The following is a 23,998-nucleotide window of genomic DNA, read 5'->3' on the forward strand; positions in this document are numbered from 1 at the left end:
GAGAAATGAGAGCAGAAAACAAGAAGGAATGGGATAAATGAGGTAGCATTGTGGGGTTTGCAATGAATGCTATGAAAAAGAATGCGTATGTATTCCTGAATGGAAAAATTGATCTTTTCTGTAAACCTTCAGCCAGTTCACAATAAAAAGGTAAAATTTTAAAACATGATTTACTCAGAAAAAGAAAACTGGGACATTCGACTGCAATTAGACACTGGTCTCATAAGTGAGGATGGATGGCTGCAATTAACAAGTTCCAACAAAGACAGATAAAGGCCAAAAAACAAAGACATTATCACCCCATATTTTGATTGGTTAATCCAAAGAGGTTGTTAGATGCCATGGGACCAGACCCGGCCCACAGCTACTCCATGCACAACCGAACTAAACGTTCCCCGGTCCTGGGCCAGCCTCACAAGTTTTCCTTTGCTGAAGCCCATTGGGGTAGCTACTGTGTCAATCTGTTGTGTTGAGGGTCTTCCTCTTTTCAGTGCTCCTCTACCAAGCACGATTCCTCATTATTAAGGGACAGATGCCTCTGGACACCACGTCCAAAGTGTGTAAGACAAAGTCTTGTCATCCTTTCCTCTAAGGGTGTTTCTGGTTGTATTTATTCCAAAACATATGTTTGTTCTTTTGGCAACCCATGGTACTTTCAATAGCCTTTTCAGCACCATAAATTCAAAGGCATTGATTCTTTGTTCCCCTCCCCCTTTGGTTTTTTTATGCATTTGAGATTTCACATGCATTTAAGATGATTGAAAATACTATGGCTTGGGCCAAGTGCAACTTATTCCTCAAAGTAATTTCTTAGCTTTTCAACCTACTGAAGGGATATTGTGGAGCAGACTTACTATATATACTCAAGTATAAGCCAACCCGAAATTTTTAAATTAATTTAGTTTGAAATTTTCAAACTAAAATTTTCAAAATTTTAGTTTGAAAATTTCGGATAGGCTTATACTCGAGTATATAGGTGCATAGTGCAATGCATCTTTTGATCTTTTAACTGCTGCTCCGGTGAGCAATCACTGTCAATCAAAGCAGGACAAAATCCTTGACAATTTCAACCTACTCTCCATTTGTCATGACTTAGCATAGTCGGATGCTTTAGCATCGTCAATAAAACACAAGTAAACACCTTTCTGGTAATTTCTGCTTTCAGCCAAGATCCTTCTAATGTCAGCAATGATATCCTTTGCTCCAGATCCTCTTCTGAATCTGGACTGACCCTCTGGCAGCTCCCTGTCGATGTACTGTACAAAGTACACTGATGTCAGCTGATCTTCAGAAAAATGTTTCTTGCATGTGAAAGCCTTATGCATAAATTTGAAACATTGTCAGCATCCAAAGATAACTATTAATAAGATCCATACCCAGAAAAGGGAATGATACCAGTGGCCCAATTCTAAATATCTAAATCACAGAAAACAATGCAAGATCGAGGTAGGTCAAAACCCATTTACAAGGCCACTATAAGGGATGAGTCTCAAATGACTCCCCAATACACATTGGCTTGAAATGACAATAACCCCCAAATCATCAAGCATTGTAAAGGGGATGTTAGCGACTGTAGGGAGGCAAGAATGCAATGCCTTATAATAGGATCTCCTTATGAGACCAATGAAAATGTATTCTAAACTTTTCATATTCTCTGCTTTCTGGTAGATTGAGGTCTCTACTGGTTTTATATGGCCATTGCTAATGGACTCTTGTTTGGTGTCTGACCTAATCTTGTATACTTATCCACTTATAGTAACTATGATTGATGGAAATATAAAGATAATAATGTTATTTATAATTACCTGGGGACATGGAGGTAGAGAGTGGGAGAAATGACCATCGACTTCAATATGTAAAAAGAAGGGGGAGGGGAGATGCTAAGTTGATTCTGAGGATGAATGCACAGTCCTTCTTGACCTGATTGAACCATTGAATTGTATGATAATTATAGATCAATGTTAATTATAGATCAATTTTTAAAACTATCACAATGGGGATGAGTTAGTGGTGGGGAAGATTTCTATTGCATAGCTACTGATTATAGAAATGCATAGTAGTTGATTTCAGGAACTCATGAAATATAGTCATACTCACCTGTTCTTCAAGTGGAATCATAAAATATCAAATAGCAGTTGTTTTAACCAGAAATGTATGAAAGTTACATTGGTACCAGAATCTCACTTCCCAGAGATAGCTTGTCAAATAAAATTCCTTGAAGTTGCTTGGAAATTTTTAGATAAGTCCGATCCCAAACCCTTTTAAACAATTTTCTTTATTACACTCTTGTTGGGAAGAAATATTTCTTGGACCCACTTTTTACAAAAGAAAGCTGTGTGATGATTTGCTCTGTTTTGTTTTTAGTTTGCGTGGCTTTCTGAGAGTTAAAGTTTTGTGTCGAATTGGCTGGGCCAGCAGTGGACAGAGCTCATTAGCACATGACTCAGCAACCAAGCCCACCTGGATTCCCAGGCAGACAGGGAAGGAGAAGAACAATGTTAATTCAACTAGTCAGTTTGGCTCAAAGGCTTTATGAATTTTCCCTTTATATCATACAGTGAGGGCTGTCTTCACAGAACACTCACTTAAAAACTATATTTACAGGTGTATTATGTTTCTTTCCCCCTACACTTTTGGTGTGGATTATATGGTATAGACATCTGCTAGAGACATTATTATAAAGGGAATTCTAAATGGGGCTGGAGGGTGGGACAAAGAAGATAAACATTAAAGTGAAGAAGAAAAATATGTAGCAACTTGGCTACCACTAACCCAGAAAGTTATATTCAAGCTGCAAACTGGCCTCTTCAGAAAATTTCTTTCCATAAGTTAGCTAGGCATTAAATTGCCCTTAAGTTTTCACTGCACTTAGGTGAGACTGCCTCTAAGACAAACACAAGCCACTACGATAATATTTTGGGGTACAACTCTACATGTTTTCAGAAACAAAATATTGGTCAAACAATATCTTATGCTTCATGCAACAGCAAAGAGAGTGTAAAAGAGAAGAAACCTCCAACCATGTCTCACTGCAGCCTATGCTGTTCCAGGAGGAAATCAGACTTGTAACCAAGGAGATCAATTCAAGGCTAGAGATAGACTTTTACTCAGAGCATTCTATGAAAACTGAGAAGCAACACAAAATCCTTTCTGCCCTTGAGTGGGTTCTTGGATAAAAAAGAAAATTGACATTTATAGCTTGCACCTTGACTGATCAGTACGGTGAATATTTGATAAATATTGTAGAATGAGTTTGGACTGATGAGTAAAATGGAGCTACTTGGAGGATTGGGAGAAAAGTTATTCTGGGTGTAAGAAAGCAGCAGGCAGTAACGTGTGGAAATCAAGAACTGTCATTTGATTGGAGCCTAGAGCTGTTTGAAAAGGCTCCTGGGAGTAAACCCTGCCAGTGCCCACTGGAGTCTGTGCTGTCACTCTCCTGTGCAAAGCTATCTGGTCTCTAACTGTAAACAGTTCAATAAACTGCTTCCGTTTGTACAAGGTCAAATGCCATAGGAATTAATTAGTTTCAAATATTGTGCAGCAGTGAACATTACCACCGTGTAATATGAAAATAAAAGGAAAATTCCCCTTGGTAATTGTTTTGTGCCAGAACTTCTGCAAGCACTGTGTTTGTTTGTTTGTTTGTTTGTTTGTTTGTTTGTTTGTTTTTCAAGTGGGGAGAAGAGTAATTCTTTAAAAGCAGTACTATACTGAAATTACAATTAGGTAAGTAGAATTTCCAGTATTCCTTGGCAATGTACTCTTAAATTACTCATCTCTTAATTAGAGCTCATTCTTTTCCTGATTAATTAGTACAGTGGAAGTATTTAATCTAAATAAAAGAAAAATCACTAATGAATAAATAAAATATGACACAATTATTCACTAATATAGGAAATTATTTAATTCCTCACTTTTGTTATATTTTCTACAGTGGAGTTTTGTGATTTTCCAAATGTAAAGCATGGAATAGTATATGATGAAAACAAATATACACCAGACTTTCCAAGTGCTCCTGTGGGAAAAGTCTTATATTACTCCTGCAAATACAGCTTTGTGTCTCCTACAAGATCCTTTTGGTCTCCAATTACCTGCACTGCGAATGGATGGTTGCCAACGCCTAAGTGCTTCAGTAAGTAAATGTCCTGACCATTGCCTGGCTGAATCATTCAGTGACTGCACGAGACAATCCAGGTTAATATGAGTTTCCACCAAGTAGACAGCAGCAACAACACTGGACTAGCCCACAGGGTCTTGACAGGCATTCTTTGGGTTAGGGACTAGAAAACCTGGCAAAGTTCCCAAATGTAGTTCCTTCGTCTGTGAAGTTCTTTTTTATGAAAACAGAATCAAAAGTAAATTACATGCACTTGCTTTTATTATCTATCATGTTCTGTATATTGACACTTTAAATTTACTGCTGTTAGATACCATCTAGTTGATTCAGGCCCACATGCATACTGACCTTATGCATAACAGAAAAAAATCACGGCCCAGTCCTGCGCCATCCCCACAAATGTTCCTGTGCTTGTCGCAGCCACAGTGTCAGTCCATCTCCTGAGGGCCTTCCTGTTTTTCACTGCTCCTCCGCTTTGCCAAGCAGGATGTCCTTCCCCAGGGTCTGGACTCTCAGGACAACATGCCCAAAGTGTGTGAGATGAAGTCTCTCTAGCCTCACATCCAAGCCGATCTGTTAGTCCTTTTGGCAGTCCATAGTATTTTCAATATTATTCACCAGCACAATTTAAACACATTTTTCTTCTTTAGTCTTCTCTATTCAGCGACCAACTTTCACATGTATATGAGACAATAGAAAATACCAAGGCTTGGCCCGGCTGCACCTGTGTCCTCAAACTAGCATCCTTGATTTTCAATATTCTGAAGAGTACTTGTGCCACATTTTACCTCATGCAACAGGCCTTTTGATCTCTTAAAGACTGCTTCCATGAGCATTGATTGTGGTTTTAAGCAAGACAAAATACTTGATAATTTCTACCTTTTCTCCGTTCATCAGGATGTTACCTATTAGGCCAGCTGTGAGGAAGTGGATCTTCTTTACACTGAGTCATAATCCATACTGAAGGCTACAATCCTTGATCAGCAAGTGCTTCACGTCCTCCTCACTTTCAGCAAGCAGGGTTGTGTCACCACAGGCTGTTAATAAGTGTTGCTGCAATTGTGATGCCACGTTCTTTTTTATATAAACCCAGCTTCACTGAATATATATGAGTATTCATGTTTCTGCCCTAACATTTGTCTGGAAGCAACATAAAAATATTTCTCCTTAAAAGGTACTTCACCCCACAGTCTGTCTTAAAAGTTAATTGCGAGGAGCATGCAAAATGTATTCTTTTCCCCAAGTACTCAAAATTGAATCTGTCTTAATCTTTTGTTGAATACTCAATTGATGACATAGAAAAAAGAATGGGAAGCACAATATGAGTATGCAAGAGTTAATAATAGTTTTACTTCACTTACAAGAGACATTTAGAATAATTATGTAAGAAATGTACATATTGATTTGTTGTTTTCCATATAAGAATGCTTTATCAACAAAATATTTCTATAAAATATAGCAAAGCAGCATGAATATTAATTTCTATGCAAATACTTGGAAGTCACTGAAAATTAAATGGAATGCATAAAGATAGATATGCTGGGCATTAAGGAGCTGAAATGGACTGGTGTTGTTCACGTTGAATCACAAAATCATATGGTTTCCTATGCTGTGAGTGACACAATCAAGGGGAATGGCATTATAGTCATTGTCAAAAAGGTTATTTCAAGATCTATGTTGAAGTAAAATCTCTATGTGACAGGATAATATCTATCCACATACAAGAAAATACTAACAGCACTATTATTAATCTAATTTATGCACCAACCACAAAAGCTAGTGATGAAGAAATTGAAGAATTCTACTAACGTCTGCAGATGGAACTTGATCAAATATGCAATCATGATGCATTGATAATTATTGGCAATGGGAGTATAAAAGTTGGAAATAAAGAGGAGGCAACAATAGTTGGAAACTCTGGTCATGGTGATAGAGACAAACATGACATCCAGTGGTAGTTTTACAGGAACTGTGATTTCTTCATCGTGAATACCTTTTTCAGCAACACAAAAGTTTGCTATATGTGGACTTCTCTAGAAGAATGCACAAAAATCTAACTGACCAGTGAGAAGAAGGGATGGAGATGCTCAATATCAGCATCTAATACCAGGTATGGGGTCCACTGTGGAACAGACATCAAGTGCTCAAATGTAAATTTAGGTTGAAATTGAAGAAAAGGAAAACAAGTCCATGAAAACCAAAATATGACCCAGAGCAGTGGTTCTCAACATGTGGGTCGTGACCCCTGAGGGGGTCGAATGACCCTTTCACAGGGGTCGCCAGATTCATAACAGTAGCAAAATTACAGTTATGAAGTAGCATTGGAAATGATTTTATGCTTGGGGGGGTCACCACAACATAAGGAACTGCCACAACACCACAGCATTAGGAAGGTTGAGAACCACTGACCTAGAGTATATCCCATTCAAGTTTTGAGGACATCTCAGAAATAGATATGATGCAATAAACAATACTGCAAGAAGACCTTATAAGCTGTGGGAGGACATCAAAAGCATTATTCACGAAGAAAGCAAAAGATCATTACAAAGATAGAAAAGGAAGATCAATCAACATGGATGTCAGAAGAGACTGAAATTTTCTCTTAATCTAGAGTAGCTAAAGCAAGTGGAAGAAAGGTGAAAACAAAGACCTGAATAGAAAATTTTAAAGGGCATCTTGAGCAGAAAAAGTCAAATATTACAATGAAATGTGCAAAGACCTAGAGTTAGAAAGCCAGAAATGAAGAACACGCTCTATATCTCTTAAACTGGAAGAACTCAAAATTAATTCAGTCCTGAAATTTTAATATTAAAAGAGTCTATGGGCAAAATATTGATGGATGCAGGAAGCATCAAAAGAAGATAAAGGGGCAGTGAAAAAGAGAGATTCTCAAGGAGATGCACTGTCGCAGTGGTTGCAACATTGGCCTCAAGCATGGCCATGACTGTGAGGATGGCGCAGCCTGGCAGCGTTTCCTTCTGTTGTGCACGACGAGTTGGAGCTCCCTCAATGGCACTTAACAACAACAGCAACAACAACATACAGGTAGTGCCCAACTCACAACAGACTTTCCTTCCAATGACTTTCATAAATTGGTTCAGAAGGAAATTGAATGTTTTACTATTAGTATTATTGCCTTTTATTATGAATATCTTTATACATTTAATATTTATTTGTCTTTTGGTATTAGAAACATTACATATAATCTTATAAATATATTTCCAAACATACAGAGAGACACACAAATGTTAAAAATTTACTCCAACAATGAAGAAATATTGAACATTGTTTACATTTTTCTCAGTTGTAATAAAAATTTTTTTTTTGTGGAATATTCTCAGTAATCTGGATGATCTCCGGTAATGAGGATAGAGTTCCTGGTGTGGAAAAAAGCAAGAGTTGTGTGTATGGTGCCCTTCCCTTTTCCCCACACTTTTTGGTAAAATATCACGGCTTCCTGAATCTGCATGTTGACATTTGCAAAATTTTTAGCATGTGAGTTCATGCCCAAGCAGCAGAAGTCCCTGATTGAGTTTAGAAAAAGTCTTTAATCCTTTCACTGTAAAATTCTAGACAACTCCTTTGCAACTCTTCATCATTATTTTTTCCTTCAGTATGTTTTTTCTCTTCAGAATATATCCTAATACATCACTGTACAAGTTATGAACAGTAAACCATAACATTGAACATCTGTGAGTGATCATCTGAGAATGATAACATCAACAATAATATGCTATAACATTGATAATAGTGCATATTATTAAAAATCAGATGTATCCCAAAAAATAGTCATAACTGTGATTTGTAATAAATCAACCATGTCCTAAATTGGGAACTAACTATCTAAAGCCACATATGTATTTCAATATGTGTACATACATCATAAAATACACCAAAAAGAAAATCCACTGCCATCTGGTAGATTCGAACTCATGGCAATCCCTACAAGGGCTTCAAAACTGCAAATATTTATGGGTGCATATACACACATCCCAGACAGAAGCTGGTGTATTTGAACTGCCAACTTCGAGAACAGTACTCCAACAATTAAATCACATCACCAGCAGGGCTCCTCAGATACATGGTCCCATTGAAACCCATTACAACTAAGTTCATTCCGACTCATGGCAACCCTATATGGGTTTCTAAAGTTATAAACCTTCACAGGAGCAAGACAGACTCATCTTTCTTTCAGCTGGTATACTTGAAACACAACTTTGAGATCAGCTGGCCTCAAGGGCTATAAGCAAAATTATTTTTTTTAATTATTTAAGTTTTAATATTTTCCTTTTCTTTTCAAAATAACGTAAAGTGAAACATCAGTTTCCCATTTTTTAACACTCCGCCCTTTAAAACAATTTTGTTGTTGTTGTTCCCTTAGGGTTATGTTTCTTTCCTTCTGTGGAAAATGGCCATTCTGCGTCTTCAGGACAAACGCACATGGAAGGCGATACTGTGAAAATAGACTGTGATGCTGGCTACAACCTACCAAATAATGGCGGCACCATCTCATGTACAGAGGATGGCTGGTCCTCTCCTCCCCAGTGCAGTCCCAACAGTAAGTAAACCCACACTTCTCTCAGACCACGCTATGTTTTATCATTTAAAAAAAGAAACTATTGTCACAGTAGATATAGGTTTGCCACCTGCTTTCATTCCTTTTGTTTTGCATTTATATTTTAGTTCTAACTATGTCTGAGGGGATGTACCAAGTATGCAGTTTGCCTACCTATGCAAAATAAAATGTTGGAAGAAGGTAGAAATATTAGACAAAAATAAAGAGAAAAGCTCTGAAGATAGAACCTTTCTACTAAAGCAATACTAGTTTAACGTTTATATTTCATTATCAAGTCATTTGACAATAAATTATTATAAAACTAAAGTACAAGAGTAAAATTAAATCTGTTATTAATTAATTATTTTTACTGTTTTAATTGGCATATAATTCAATAGTTCAGTCATGTTAAAATAGCTGTATAAGCATCACCACGATCAATTATAGAACATTTTCTTCTTTCTTGTATTCATCAATATTAGATCCCATTTCCCCCAAAATTCCCCTGCCATCTGCCCAAGAAACCATTAATCCAGATACTGTCTCTATAAATTTACCTATCCTAGATTTAATACACAAAAAATGTAAAAAAAAAAACCTATTTTTAAAAATCTACAGTAACAAAGTAAAACGGAGAAAAACCTCAATAAAAAGAAAGCAGAAAATATTAAAAACAATGAATTTAAAATGAGTCAAACGGGGATGAAATGATCGGTGTTGACTCTTAATCCGCTGTCGGTGCACTGTGCAGGGTCGTAAGGCTATTCCCACCCCTGGTTTATGGTCGGAGGGGATTAATTAGAGATTTGACGCTCTTATCCTTCCCCTTCGCTTGAAACAATTCTAAAATGGGTCCAAAGCGGTGGTGGGGATTCAGCCAGTAGCACTGGTTCAGCAGAATCAATACCTCATTTGTTGTTGAGTCCACTGAACCTGTTGTTGAGGCGGCATGTGAATCAGGGTTCTCTCTCAGGTGGATGGCTGGACAGACCCCACTGTAGGATCACAAATTTACCTTGCTAACTCTTTTTTAATGTACATCTGTGCAATTGCTTATTCTAAGCTCTCATAGTAGTGTTCATTTGGTCTATGGGCCATATTTAATTATTAATTTCTTAAAACTCACTGTACTTATATGAAGTACTTCATTTTCAGTCCTTTGTGTTTGTTACCTCAGTGAAGAAACATTTCATCTAAAGAGGAAAAGTGTCAAACAACCAGAGGATGACAGGCTGTCCTTTGTTTCAGCTTTGTGTTAGGTCCCCAGTTCCCGTGAGACATTATGAAGGAATGATTCAGTTACAGAAAGTGTTCAAAGAACTAAAAGTACTGTCAGAACAATTGCTGGAAGTGCAGCAGCAGTGGACAGATGAATATAATAGGTTCAGAGAGAATTCACTGGCTTCAAACATTTCAAGCACAATGGTTATTGTCTAATTGGACTACCCGTAAAGGAATGAGATCCCATTAGTGAAAAAACTGGCTAAGGATAAACCACACAGCCGACGATACTTGGAAAAAAAGTGAAGCATATTGAAAGTGAAGATGTGAATCAAGAAGCAATATGGAAATATCATAACAGTTTTTATTTGGGGTTAGATATTACTTAATATTTTTGTTAATATTTTAAAACTCTTACTTATAGCATAATCTACTTTTGTGTACCTCTTTATTGTTCCTATTCAACTGTATGAAATAATAAATTCCCTTTTGTTATATCATATTTTTATACTTTAAAGTAGTCACTAGGGCAGCAAACCAGTAGTTAAATGATATTAATCCCACCACTGGTCAAATAGAAATCAAGTGATATTACATCTTAACCTAACAACATCTACCCTAAGCGACTTGCCATGCTCTCTGTTGTTGAACAAGACTATTCACATGACTTGAATACGGTCAGAGGGGATTTGCGAGGGGCTGAATCAATGTGGGGATGCTGTAAATGGATGTTGCCTTCTGCAAACTGGGTGTTCACAGTTTAAGCTCTGATGCCATTCCTCCCTTTGATGGATTTTGTTATTTACAACCCTTGGATCACACAGGCTGGTGAGCTTCTTCCACGTGGGCATGGCTATGTCGCTCTTAGATGGCTGCTTGTTTGAAGACAAGCCTTTTAGACCCAGAAGCTATTCTTTCTGAAAGCTGGGCACCATCTAAATTTTTAGCCACACTTTGTTATAGTATTCATAGCTTCCGTGATTTCTTCATGAGAGTGGACATTAAGCAGGGCCAAGTCATAAGAACTGAGGTTTTTAGATTGGGGCTTGAATTACTTAAAAGCCTAATCCAATCACATATCTATGGTTCTCATATGTGTCTGGTTCACTTTAGAGACATTAATCTTAATAATAATTAATATTAGCTTACTGCTAAGACAAGGTTTGCAAAAATATTTATCTGTATGTCTTAATTTTAAATTCATGTACTTGGTTCAATAAACAGGCAATATCTACATTTCAAAAGTTAATACTCCTGAGACTTACATGTATGGTGACTGGCTGAACATATTCTTTGTTTATGAGATATTAACTCCTAGACTTGTGCGGTCTTATAATTCCTCCATCTTCACTGCTGCTTAGGAGCACTTCTCAGCCCCACCTCACGGAATCCCAGCCTCTGCTTTCCCAACTGAGTATTTAACCAAACACTAATTTCAAGAGCTCTTTCTCAGCACAGACCACCTCTGTTATGTGCCCAGGAACTCGTGGCTACCGTGGTCTCTAAAACACGGATCTAGGTAGTGCCAACTCAGGAAATGGTTTCTCGCTTCTTGCAAAACACTCTGAAAGTGCTTCACAGCAGAGACCTGGGGGAAGTGATGGACAGAATTTAGACTTTTGTCTATTTTTGTTTCTTCTTCAGTCATCACCCTCCTGTGCTACCTGGTTTTAGTCTTGTGGAAATGTACCATTTGTTCATGAGGATGGCATGCATGGCAGGTCCGATCATGTAAGGACATGATCTCACCCCTCATCTTCCAATTTCCAAATCTAAGTTCTTGAAAGTAGAACAAGTTGCCAACTAGCTGATTTTGACTCGGGCTATCTAATGTGTGTCAGAGTGGGATCGCACTCCCTAGGACTGTCCCAGAGCTATTTTGAGGGGACGAAAATCACCAGGTCTTTCTGCTGGGGCAGCCCTCAGAGAATGTGAACTGCTAGCATTTGGACTAGAGCAGTTAGGCCATTAAACATTTTCAGCACACTGGGTTCCTCTACAAAATAGTACACCTTATTGACTGTCTCATTTCTATTTAATTTGCGACAAGAGTGAAAATCTATCTATTTTGCACTTTAATAATGTATGCAAGGAGTGTTGGTGGCATAATGGTTATGGGCAAGCTGCTATCTACTCTTTGAGGGAGAAGGCTATTATTTATTCTCCAAAAGAATTACAGTCTCTGAAACCCACAGGGGTGGTTTTACCCTGCTTGGGCACGCTATGAGTTGGCATTGACTCAATGACAGTGAGCTTGGTTCGGGTTGGCAGTAACTCCAAGGGCTAAGTGAGAGTAACACTGTCTATGATGCTTAGGCTTATGTACCAACTGGGCTTGGTCATAATTCTCAGGAATTTGACTATGCAATGATGCAGTCTGGCTGTGGAGTAATGACACCGTCAGCCTCCTTTTGTGATTGTTGGAATCTTGGAATTACAATATAATACTTGAAAAATGAAAAGAACAGAACAAATGTATGGAATGCATATCCTAAAACTCCAGTGATTGAACAGTATATAATTCATATGATCTTAAATTATTAAATAAATATTCCATTGTTCTCTTGGACAAATTATCATCTTATTTTGTGATAGGATGGCAACCGTGGCCTAAGATTTACATTTTAGAAACTAATGACACCCTTGTTCTTTAACACTTTAACGAGACCTTGTGCAACGAATTTGCCCAGTGCAATACATGATTTGATTTCTTGATTGCTGCTTCTGTGAGCATTGACTGTGGGTTTAAGTAAGAGAACTTTGACAACCTCAACCTTTTTTCCATTTATCATGATTTTACCTATTGGTCCAATTATGAAAATGTTTGTCTTATTTGCATTGAGTTTAAGTTCATATCGAAGGCTGGAATCTTTGATCTTCATCAGCAAGCACCATAAGTCCTCTTCACTTTCAGCCAGCAAGGGGTGTCATCTGCAGATCACAGGTTGTTCATAAACCTTTCTCTAATCCTGGTGCCTTGTTCTTCATATATCCAAGTTCCCTGACGATGTGGCATTCTAGCTCAAGATATTTGCACATTTTATTGTAATGCTTTGCCTTCTCAAGATGCCCTTTGAAATTTTCTCTTTAGCTATTTTACGTCATCATTTCTTCCATTTGTTATCACTCTTCTATGGTCAAAAGCAAGTTTCAGAGTTTCTTCTGACATCAACTTTGATGTTTTCATTCTTGTTTCTTTCTTTCTTTCTTTTTTAAAATCAAATTCCATTCTTTACTGAAGAACTGGGAGAAAAGAGGGCTGGGAAAGATGTCACTAGACTGTATTTCCCAAGAGACTATTTGAAAGAAAAAAGGAGTTCTTCACTAATCCACAATCTACCTCCTGCTCTTGATTGAAGTCACACTAGGTTCTTGACACATGACACAGAGATGGTTTCCACCAATGAAGAACTCTCATTATTCTCTTTGTTCTTATCTTAGTCTCTTCACTCAGATATCAGATTTCATTCACTTCCAGGTGTGGAATAGAATGCAATTCTCTCTTAAGCAAATGGATAACCATGCTTGCAATGGAAAACTCTAAAATGATGTATTATAATAAATAATCTGCAAGTATATTGCTAGCAATACATGACCAATGTTTCCCCTTTATTTCCAGACTGAAAGGTATGAGATAAGAAATTGCTGGCTATAAACCTAATGTAGCCACATAGACACCTAAGGTGTTCAATATCAGGATGAAAGTCACCTAGCACAGATATTGTATTGTTCGCTGGCACCAGGCAGGCTCCCTACCAGACTGCCTGACCCACCAGTCAATAGACTGGAGCCTGTGTCCCTTTTGTTGTTTTTCCTACAGCAGTGGACTCATACAGTATGTGTTATTTTGTGATTGTCTAATTTCAATCAGCATAATGTCTTCCAGTTCCCTCCACGTCTTGAGGTGTTTCATGGATTTATCACTGTTTTTTAGGTATGGGTAGTATTCCATTTTGTGTATATACCAGCATTTCCTTATCTAATCATCTGCTGATGGGAATTTAGTCTTTCAATGTACTCAAGTGTTTATTTTTTAATCGGTCCTACTCGTCTATTTGATCTTCCATGGAGTGTGTTTCATTTGTTATTTCTGATAGACCATGCATTCCCTGCACTAGAGCACTTAGACTTGTCTCAATTTTCTCATCCTGATAGCTTTGGGTTTTACATTTAAGTCTTTGATCCACCTTGAGTTTGGTTTTGTGCATGGGGTAGGTATGGGTCTTGTTCATTTTTCTGCAGGTGGATGTCCAATGTTCCCAACACCATTTACTGAAGAGGACATACACATCCCACTTAATGTTCTGTGGGCCTAGTCTTTTTAACCACCACTTGCTTTCTTTATATGATGTTCTTCATGTCCTCCCACAGCTCTTCAGCTCTTCTGTCATTTGTGCTCAAGGCATCAAATCTGTTCTTAAAATTCAGGTGGAATATATTCAACATCATATGTTGACTTTCCTGAATTTGTTTTAATTTTTGCAGCTTCAACCTGAGCTTACATATGAGAAACGGGTGATCTGTTCCACAGTTAGTCAAGAAGTTTCACCAAACCTTGCTCATTACACATCATCCTGTTGGTATGTAAAATACCATTGACATGGATTCCTGCATCAAAGCAACATTCCAACCACCATAGTAAGACAGATCATTAGTTGAGTCTTGGTGTGTTAACATAGTTTTGTTTTTGTTGCTGTTCTACATACTATCAAGGTGGTTCCTACTCATAGCAACCCGTGCACAATAGAACAAGACAGTGCCTGGTCATGTGCCATCCTCAAATCTGTTAGGTTTTAGCCCATTCTTTCAGCCACTGTCTCAATTCATCTTATTGAGGAAAACCTTCTTTTCTGATGACCCTTTTCCTTAGCAAACATGATTTCCTTCTCTAGGAACTGATTCCTCATGACAGAATATATAAAGTCTGTGAGATGAAGTCTCGGTATTTCTGCTTCCAGGGAGTACTCGAGCTGTACTTCCTTCAAGACAGATAGTTATTTCTTTGGAATTCCATTAATCTCTCACCGTTATTCACCCACACCATAATCCTTGTTCAGCTTTCATATGCACAGGAAGTGACTGAGAAAACCACAGCTTGAGTCAGGTGCACCTTAGTCGTTAAAATGACATCTTTATCACTTTACAGAGATCTTGTGTAGCAGATTTTACCAAGGCGCTGTGTCGATTGATTTCTTCACTCCTGCTTTCATGAGAACTGATTGCAGATAGAATAAAATCCTTGAAAACTTCAATCATTTCTCAATTTATCGTAATGTTCTTTATTGTTATAGTTATTAGTAGTTTTGCTTACTTCACAATGAATTGAAATCCACACTGAAGGCTGCAGTCTTGATCACCAGTAACTGCTTCAAGTCCTCTGACTTTCAGCAAGCAAAGCTGTGTCCACTGCATATCACTGGTTGTTGATGAGTCTTCCTCCAATTCAAATGCTGAGTAAAAATAGGATGCCAGGCATTTTAACATTTCAAAATGCAAATATTCAGAAGAATAGTGTCTAACCTGTGATGGATGATGGATCCAGGAACCCTGGAATGTCTATATGGTTTCAGGCCCACTGTACTTCATCAGTGATATTAAGAAAGATTACCTCTGTGTCCATGAATAAATGAGTTTACCTATTCTAGCAAAGACTGTAGAAATTGCCACGGATACTGTCAGAAGAGCAAACAAATCAGAGTTGGAAGAAATATAGCCAACATACTTTTAGAAGTAAAGACTGGAAAACTTGACCGCACATATTTTGGACCAGTTATTAGTAGAAAAAAAAATTAGTTCTTGGAAAAATGACATCATACTTGGTAAATTTGAAAGTCAGATAAAAGAGGAAGACCTTGAAGGAGATGAAATGACTAAAATGATTTAAAAAAATGAGACATAAATAAGCATTATACAATAAGATATTTTTTTCTGCTTTAAAAAATTATAATAAGCCAGTTTTCTTTGAGCATTGTTGTGGTGACATCTATATATCTATCTGTCATCAAGTGGGTGCTGACTCATGGTGACCCTTTAAAAAAAGGTAGAATTTCCCCTGTGCATTTCCAAGACTGTAACTTTTTATGGTGTAAAAAGCCCAATTTTTTCCCATATATACGTTTTGTAAAATAGTCTACCAGCTCTAAATACTATTCTTTGACCCTCAGTTATTAAATATAAGATACCAGTGAACTAACTTTACCTGGAATATCCTTCATCATAAATTTTTAAAATAAGTTCCCATTTGCTTGTAAAAAATTAAATATAAATGTAACATAAACATATTTTCAATAGTTTCCAAGCTGAATGAAATATAAAATTCTGATGTTTCACTGAAAAATGCTTGCAGAATTCAGAGATAAATATTGTGTCTGAGACATGCATGGTTGAAAAATCAAGGATTATATGTTTATACACTGTCATTAACTGGATGGAATAGTGGAAGGAAAACTGCAGAGCAGAACTGTATCCCACAATGGCACGTTAAGAAATGGTGCCATGATCAGCTGAAAACAGGTGCAGAGCTGCCAGACAGCACGTGATGGAGAACGACTGAAGGACAAGGGCATCAACAGATGATTTACCCTCCTGGGTGTCCAGTTTCTGTCTCTGAACTAAGTATGGAAATAAGCAGAGCGTTTAGTTTGATTTCTTTGTTTTGTTTTAACCAATGCCTTCCCCACCAAATGGAATTGAAAGATGTTAGTTTGTTTCTAACAATCTGTTCATTTATAGTTTATTTAATGTTTCAAAATGTTATTACATTTATTTAAATATAACAAATCATTTTATTGGGGGCTCTTACAGCTCTTATAGCAGTCCATACATCAATTGTTTGTTTGGTTTTTTGGGGTTCTTTTTGCTTTACTCATTTTTTAAAATCGTTTTATTGGGGGCTCATACTACTCTTATCTCAATCCATACATACATCAATTGTGTAAAGCACATTTGTACATTCATTGCCCTCATCATTCTCAACACATTTGGTCTCTACTTAAGCCCCTGGCATCAGGTCCTCATTTTTCCCCTTCCTCCCCGCTCCCGCCTCCCTCATGAGCCCTTGATAATTTATAAATTATTATTCTGTCATATCTTAAGACAGGGCGACAGAGCCATGTGGAAAGCTGCACAGAGCATGCTCAGAATCTCCACCATGACGACCTCTCTCCCTAGGGAGGGTGTTTCCCAGAACCCCTTGCGACCCTGATGGAAGTTCAGATGAACTTTCCAGAGAGAATCTCCTTTAAAATGCTTGACACAGCTGCTGAGGGGAAGAAAGCGCATTCTGGCCATACTGGCTGGGTGATGCTTTCTTCCTCCAGAAGCGTCTAACAAAAATCCCGTGTGTTGCCTGCCCTATGTCTTCCAAAGTCAATCTCTCTCTTGATAAGACAAAAAAACAATTCCAGTAAAAATTGCCTTTCATCTTTCCAAAATAGACAGTAAATTTAGGTAAAGAAGACATCTGCATGCTGCACCATGATTACATGTTTTATAGTTATTTTGCATTGTCATTTATCACCTTTCAGTTTGTGCACGTAGACTTAAATAAGAAAAATGTGGTAAAGCAATAAGATCTCACAAGGAAATACTGCCCATTCTTCACCAGCTTCAAAAGTTGACCTTTGTCAATGCTGTAATAAAGTACTGCAATGAAGAAATAAATAAAAGTAACAAAGAAAGATTGCCATGATATAAATCTTAAGTCATTGCATTAGTTTTCTATGTATGACTGCCATCTAAAGTAACCACAAATTTGTCCTAAAGCAACAACAACGCATTTTAATAATATTTTATTGCATTTTAAATGGAAGTTTACAAAGTGAACTAGGTTCTCATTTGACAAACTCTACACACTTTGTTCAGTGACATTAGTCACACTTTCCACAATATGTCAACACTGGATGAAGTGCATTATGGTTGTTCTACTTCTGGTACTTCCGGTTCCCTGTCCCTCTGTCTTTCCATCTTTGCTTTTCAGTAAAGGCTGATGGTTTGGTTTCATGTGGATGGCTTTATAGTGGTGATATGACACTGAGGCTTCCTACACTCTTCATCCCACATTTATCCTAATCTTGAAATTTTTCTAGGATTCATGAACTAGCACACTGTTGCTATTGCCCTTAGAAGTCCAATTACCCATCTCCATCTGAAGGCTGTGAAACTTTATGTTACTACAGAATTTTTAAATTAATTTTCTTACATCTTCCGTGTACATTTCTTTCTTTCATGTTTAAAAAATCATTTTACTGGGGCCCTTCCAGCTCTGATCACAATCCAGACATACGTCCATTGTGTCAAGCGCATTTCCATGTACATTTCTTAATCTTAGCAAACTTTATTATAAATTTTCTACTGATTTCAAAACCTCTTTCGAAACATATTCAAAATCTTGTTTATTGATTTGCTACTCAAAGCGAACACAAATGGACAGTCTTTTTTTTCTTTCTATTTAGAGGTTTCCTGTGGGAACCCTCCTGAGGTAGAAAATGGTAAGATTATCTCAAAACCAATGATAAAGTATACCCCTGGAGAGACAGTGCGCTATGAATGTAATGAACCTTACGAACTATATGGAGACATAGAAGTGATGTGTATAAATGGAACCTGGACTGAACCACCTTACTGCAAAGGTAAAATATATTATTTCTTCAACATTTGTCTATTATGTTTACCCTTATGATTTTTAATCTCGCCCCCCATTGTTTTCTACTTCTATTTCTTTTTTTGAGTTCTCTTGTAATATGAAATTAACTTCACTATTTACTGAATATAGTCTTTCTGGAGACAAGTTCTCTCACTTGTCTTTTACAATGTCTTCACTACTCCACTGGGCCTGGGATGGTATTAGATATTTGTGGTAGACATTTCTTTTCATTCTGAATTTGAAAAATGTTTTATCACTACCTTCTGATATTCATAGATGCAGATCAGAAACCCACTGTCATTTGAAACCTTCTGTCTCATGCCCCACTGTGAACCAGGTGATACTGACTCACTGCAACCATGTACAGGGTTATTCGAGATGGTAAATCCTTAAGGGAGCAGACAGCTTTCTGCATCCTGTCTAACTACTCCCAAGAGTCTCTTCTCATCGTTTGTCTTCCCATTATTTGATTATAATATCTTGATGCAAATCTCTGTGGGTTTAATTTGATTGGAATTCGTTCAGCTTTCTAAATATGCAAGTGTATGCTTTAGGAATAATTTGGCGGGAAAATAGCTATTATATTTGAACTTTTTTTCAGCTTCACACATTTCTCTTTTTTTGGAACTCCAAATCTTTTTTCTTCCACAGAAACCTGAAACTCTGTTTCTCTTTGTTTTTATTATATTTTTAATTGGACATTTGCATTATTTTATCATCAGCGTTTGAATCAATTTTAAGCATACTCAATGAATTAAAAATTAATTATGTGGACACAGGAGAAAGGGAGGTTGGAGAATGGAAGTGGGGGTCAACCAACCCAGGGAAAAGGGAACAACAAGTGAAATAAAATTAATGGAGAGAAGGGCTTAACCAAGAGCAATGTAACAGCAAGGAATTACTAAACCCGAAGGAAGGCTGAACATGACAGTGGGACAAGAGGAAAGTAAAGGAAATAGAGGCAAGGACATTTATAGAGGTCTAAATACAGGCATGTACATATGTAAATATATTTATATATAATGATAGGGAAATAGATCTATGTAGTTATATCTATATGTTAAGAATTAAGGTAGCAGATGGACATTGGACCTCGACTCAAGTACTCCCTCAATGCAAGAACACTTTGTTCTATTAACCTGGCATTCCATGATGCTCACCTTCCCGACACAATCACTGAAGACAAGTCGGTCCATAAGCAAATGTGGTGAAGAAAGTTGATGGTGCCTGGCTATCAAAAGATAGAGCATCTGGGGTCTTAAAGGCTTGAAGATAAACAAGCGACCATCTAGCAGAGAAGCAACAAAGTCCACATGGAAGAAGCACACCAGCCTGTGTGACCAGGAGGTGTTAATAGTATCAGGTATCAGGCATCAAAGACCCAGAAGAAAAAATCCTATCATTGTGAATGAGGGGGAGTGCAGAGTGGAGACCATCTATAGGCAACTGGACATCCCCTTACAGAAGGGTCACTGGGAGGATACAAGTCAGTCAGGGTGCACTATAGCACTGATGAAACATACAACTTTCCTCTAATTATTTAATTCTCCCTCTCCCCCCGCTCCTGCCCACTATCATGACCCCAATTCTACCTTACAAATCTGGCTAGACAGAGCCTGTACACGGGTACAAATATGAGCTGGAAACACCGGGAATCCAGGACAGATAAACCCCTCAGGACCAATATTGAGAGTAACCATACCAGGAGGGGAAGGGGAGGGGAGGGGGAGAAAGGGGGAACTGATCACAATGATCTACATATAACTCCCTCCCAGGTGGATGGACAACAGAAAAGTGGATGAAGGGAGACATAGGTCAGTTAAGACATGAAAAAATAGTAATAATGTATAATTTATCAAGAGTTCTTGAGGGAGTTGGATGAAGAGAAGCTGATACCAATGGCTCAGGTAGGAAGAAAGTCTTTTGAAAATGTTGATGGCAACAAATGTACAAATGTGCTTGACACAATGTATGGATGTGTGGGCTGTGATAAGAGCTGTACGAGCCCCAATAAAATGATTAAATAAATAAATAATAAAAATTAACTACACTATCATTTTTTCAGGTTCAGCATCCCCCTTAAATTTTAAAAGTTGTCAACTAATTTCAACGTCTAAATCATCTGAGTGTTGGCAATCTGATGGTTGTGTTTCCTCTTTTCGGATTTTCCCAATTCTGGACACTAGGAGTGGTTTTCAAATGTATCCAGCACTTTGGGGTGTTATGTTTCCAAAAGCATGATTACTTAAATCTGATACTTTAAAAGACCTCCATTGCCACCGTGTGGTAGTACCTAGGCTCACCACATGGCGTCACTGACACCATGGAAAGAAGATAGGTGCCTTGTCAGCCCTGCTTGTGATTAGAAGTGTAAATAAACTCCTCAGGGCTCTCACACTCCTGGGGGAGGAAAAGGAAATGATCTTTAGTCTTCCGGTGGTAATCTTGTAGATTTGGACCAATTAAATCAACCTAACCAAACCCACTGCCGTTGAATGGACTTCCTCTCATAGGAACCCCATGTAAACTTTCTAAGGTTATAAATTTTTACGGACACAAACAGCTCATTTTCCTTTGGTAGAACAGTTGGTGGATTTTGAACCAAACTTCTCTTCCAGAATGCTCCTACCCAGAGTCTTTAGTTAAAGAATGTAGGTTTTTATCAAAATCATCTTGTCTGAAAAGGACATCAGTCGTGCATTGTTGTTTTCTTCAGTGCTAAATCCAGGATATCCAGGAGACACAAAGAAAAGCCAAATAACTCACCACGATATGGTCCTTTGAGTGCTGGTGGTGCTAGCTGGTCAACATTGAAGTGCTAAGTGCAGCTTCGCAGGTCCTAGCCAGCCAGCAGTCCATCTGCGAGAGCAGGATGAGGCGATGTGCTCTGAGACGTACAGCCTCACACACCCAATGCAGAGTCTCAGTCGGAATCCAATTGATGGCAGGGGAGTCTCTTTGGTTTTATATTATTCTTCGAATCTCAAAAATCCCACATTGCTTTATCTTCTCTTTTTTCATATAATATGTCTTGGATTCACAGAAGTAAACAATACTCTGCCCTGCACTATGCTCATAATTGTTGCTATTTTTGTTTGAGTCCCTTGGTACAGCCACTGTATCAATCAATCATGTTGATTGACCCCTTCCTTTTCGCTGACCCCTTAGCAAGCATGATGGCCTTTGCCAGAGTTTAATCTCTCCTGATTACATGTCCAAAGTCCATGAGATGAAGTCTCACCTACCTAGTCTCAAAGGAGCATACTGGCTGTACTTCTTCCAAGACAGATCTGCTTGTCCTTTTGACAGTCTATGGTACTGTCAATATTCTTCTCCAACTCCACAATTCAAAGGCATTGGTTCTTCTTTGGGCTTCCTTATTCAATGTCCAACTTTCATATGCCTATGAAAACTCTAAAAACCAGACTCACTCCCAATATGAAGCGATTGAAAATACCATGGCTTGGGTCAGACATATGTCAGTCCTCAGTGTAACATTCTTGCTTATGAACACTTAAAAGAGGTGTCGGGTGGAAGATTTACCCAATACAAAGAGGTCATTTGATCTCTTTCTGGCTGGACCCAAGCAAGACAAAATCTTGACCACTTGAATCTTTTCTTCATTTATTATGATGTTACTATTTATGTAGTTGAGGGGTTTTTTGTTTTCTTTGTATTAAATTATGATCTATACTGAAGGCTGCAATTCTTAAGCTGTATCAGCACGTGCTTCGACTCCTCATTTTCAACAAGCAAGTTGTGTATCATCTATGTATCACAGGTTGTTAATACATCTTCCTCCAACTGTGATGCCACTTTATTCTTCAATTAAGCCAGATTTTGTGCAGCATACAGATTAAGTTTGGTGACTTATAAAAACATCAGTTACAAGACTAGATGATGCATTTCCACTTGACCACAGCACAAATATAATAAAAATTAGTTCATACAGCATGGCCCTGCCTTGTACTCCCCACCATGAAGGAAGAGATCACTGAATACATGGGTGCCAATGCAGGGAAGAAACTAGATGGTGTTTGGTCATCCTAACTTATAGCCTCTGGAGTCTCTCAAAACAAGCAACCGTCTAAGTGGACAGTCAACTAAGTCCTCATGAAGCAGCACACCAACCTGTGTGATCCAAAGATCAAAGAGTTTCAGAAATCCACTTGATGCCAGGGAGTTTTCCTGTAAAGTTCAAATGTGCATTTCAATTCCTTGAAGATTTTCAAGGCGTTGATGTTCCTTTGAAAAGAAAAATGTTTTAAAGGTAAGAACCAATGGACATTGTAGTATTTTTTAGACAGAATTAAAAATGGCCATCATTTATCTTGGTTAATATTTTGTGAAGAAAAAAGTTGATTCTGCAGAACAGTTATATTTGTGAATGCTTTCTAAGTGTTTTAAAGTAGCCCTCAATTTATATGACTTGAGTTTCTTCAATGACAAATTTGTTTCCTGAGCAGTCACAAAAATCTTGATATTGCACATTATGCTTAATTTCTATTTTCCACAAGTAAATCAACAGTGACTTAATTTTTCAGTAAATCAAAATATATACATTTATATGCGTGTGTATATTAGATCCTACAGGAAAATGTGGACCTCCTCCTGCTATTGAAAATGGAGACACAACTTCGTTCCCACAAAAAGAATATGCTCCAGGATCATCAGTTCAGTATCAATGCCAGGCCTTCTATGCACTTCAGGGTAACCAACAAATTACATGTGTAAATGGACGGTGGTCACAACCACCAAGATGTTTAGGTGAGTACCTCAGTGTTTCCTTTGATCCAGGATATATCAGAATAATAATATTATGTTTTGCTACATATGATATAACATCACAAACTAGCAAACAGAGTTGTGTTGAATAGCTTCCTTCTACATATTAATAAAGCAAAACGTTTGCCACAGAGCCAATTCTCACTCATGCAACACAGAATAGAACTGCTTTCTAGGGATTTTCAATGTTAATATGTAAAGACTTGAAGTTTTATAAATTCTTACTTAAACAAATATTAATATTTCTTTAATACAAAACTCTTATTAAAACAATTGACCCTCTGATTCTCTGATATATGATCTAATTGCTGCTCATTAAGCATGATGTATCATTTTTGTATTATTGACCAGTTTTCAAGTCTCTGGGTGGCACTAATGGTTGGCATTCATCTACTAACCCGAGGGTTGACAGTTTGAGCCCCCTAAGCAGAACTACAGAAGAAAGGCCTGACAATCTCACTCTATTAAACTTATACACAAGAAGCACTATAATGCAATTTTTTTTCAGTTAACACATGGGGTTAGATTCCACTGAACAACTCAGAATTGGTTTGATTGCAATGAGCTATTTAGGGTTATCATTGTCACCATATGAAAATGTACTTGATAATTTCTCACAGACAGAAAACACTTCAGGAAAGAATACCTAAGTCATTATTCAACGCTGTTTTTA

The 23,998-nt window shown here is 37.6% G+C and overlaps 1 protein-coding gene across 1 annotated transcript in view; it reads left to right on the forward strand.

Annotated features, from left to right (window-relative positions):
- Nucleotides 1-23,998, forward strand: part of LOC123522586 (complement factor H-related protein 4-like) — a 128,887-nt gene that overhangs the window by 104,424 nt on the left and 465 nt on the right. Inside the window, exons 14-17 of the mRNA XM_045298172.1 lie at nt 3,938-4,135; nt 8,502-8,678; nt 18,350-18,526; nt 23,125-23,307. Coding sequence (XP_045154107.1) covers nt 3,938-4,135; nt 8,502-8,678; nt 18,350-18,526; nt 23,125-23,307 — 735 coding nt within the window. The remainder of the gene's footprint in view (nt 1-3,937; nt 4,136-8,501; nt 8,679-18,349; nt 18,527-23,124; nt 23,308-23,998) is intronic.

Source organism: Echinops telfairi, unplaced genomic scaffold (genome assembly GCF_000313985.2).
Source record: "Echinops telfairi isolate 266 unplaced genomic scaffold, ASM31398v2 ScPeMD7_7424;HRSCAF=8462, whole genome shotgun sequence".
Classification (NCBI taxonomy): domain Eukaryota; kingdom Metazoa; phylum Chordata; class Mammalia; order Afrosoricida; family Tenrecidae; genus Echinops; species Echinops telfairi.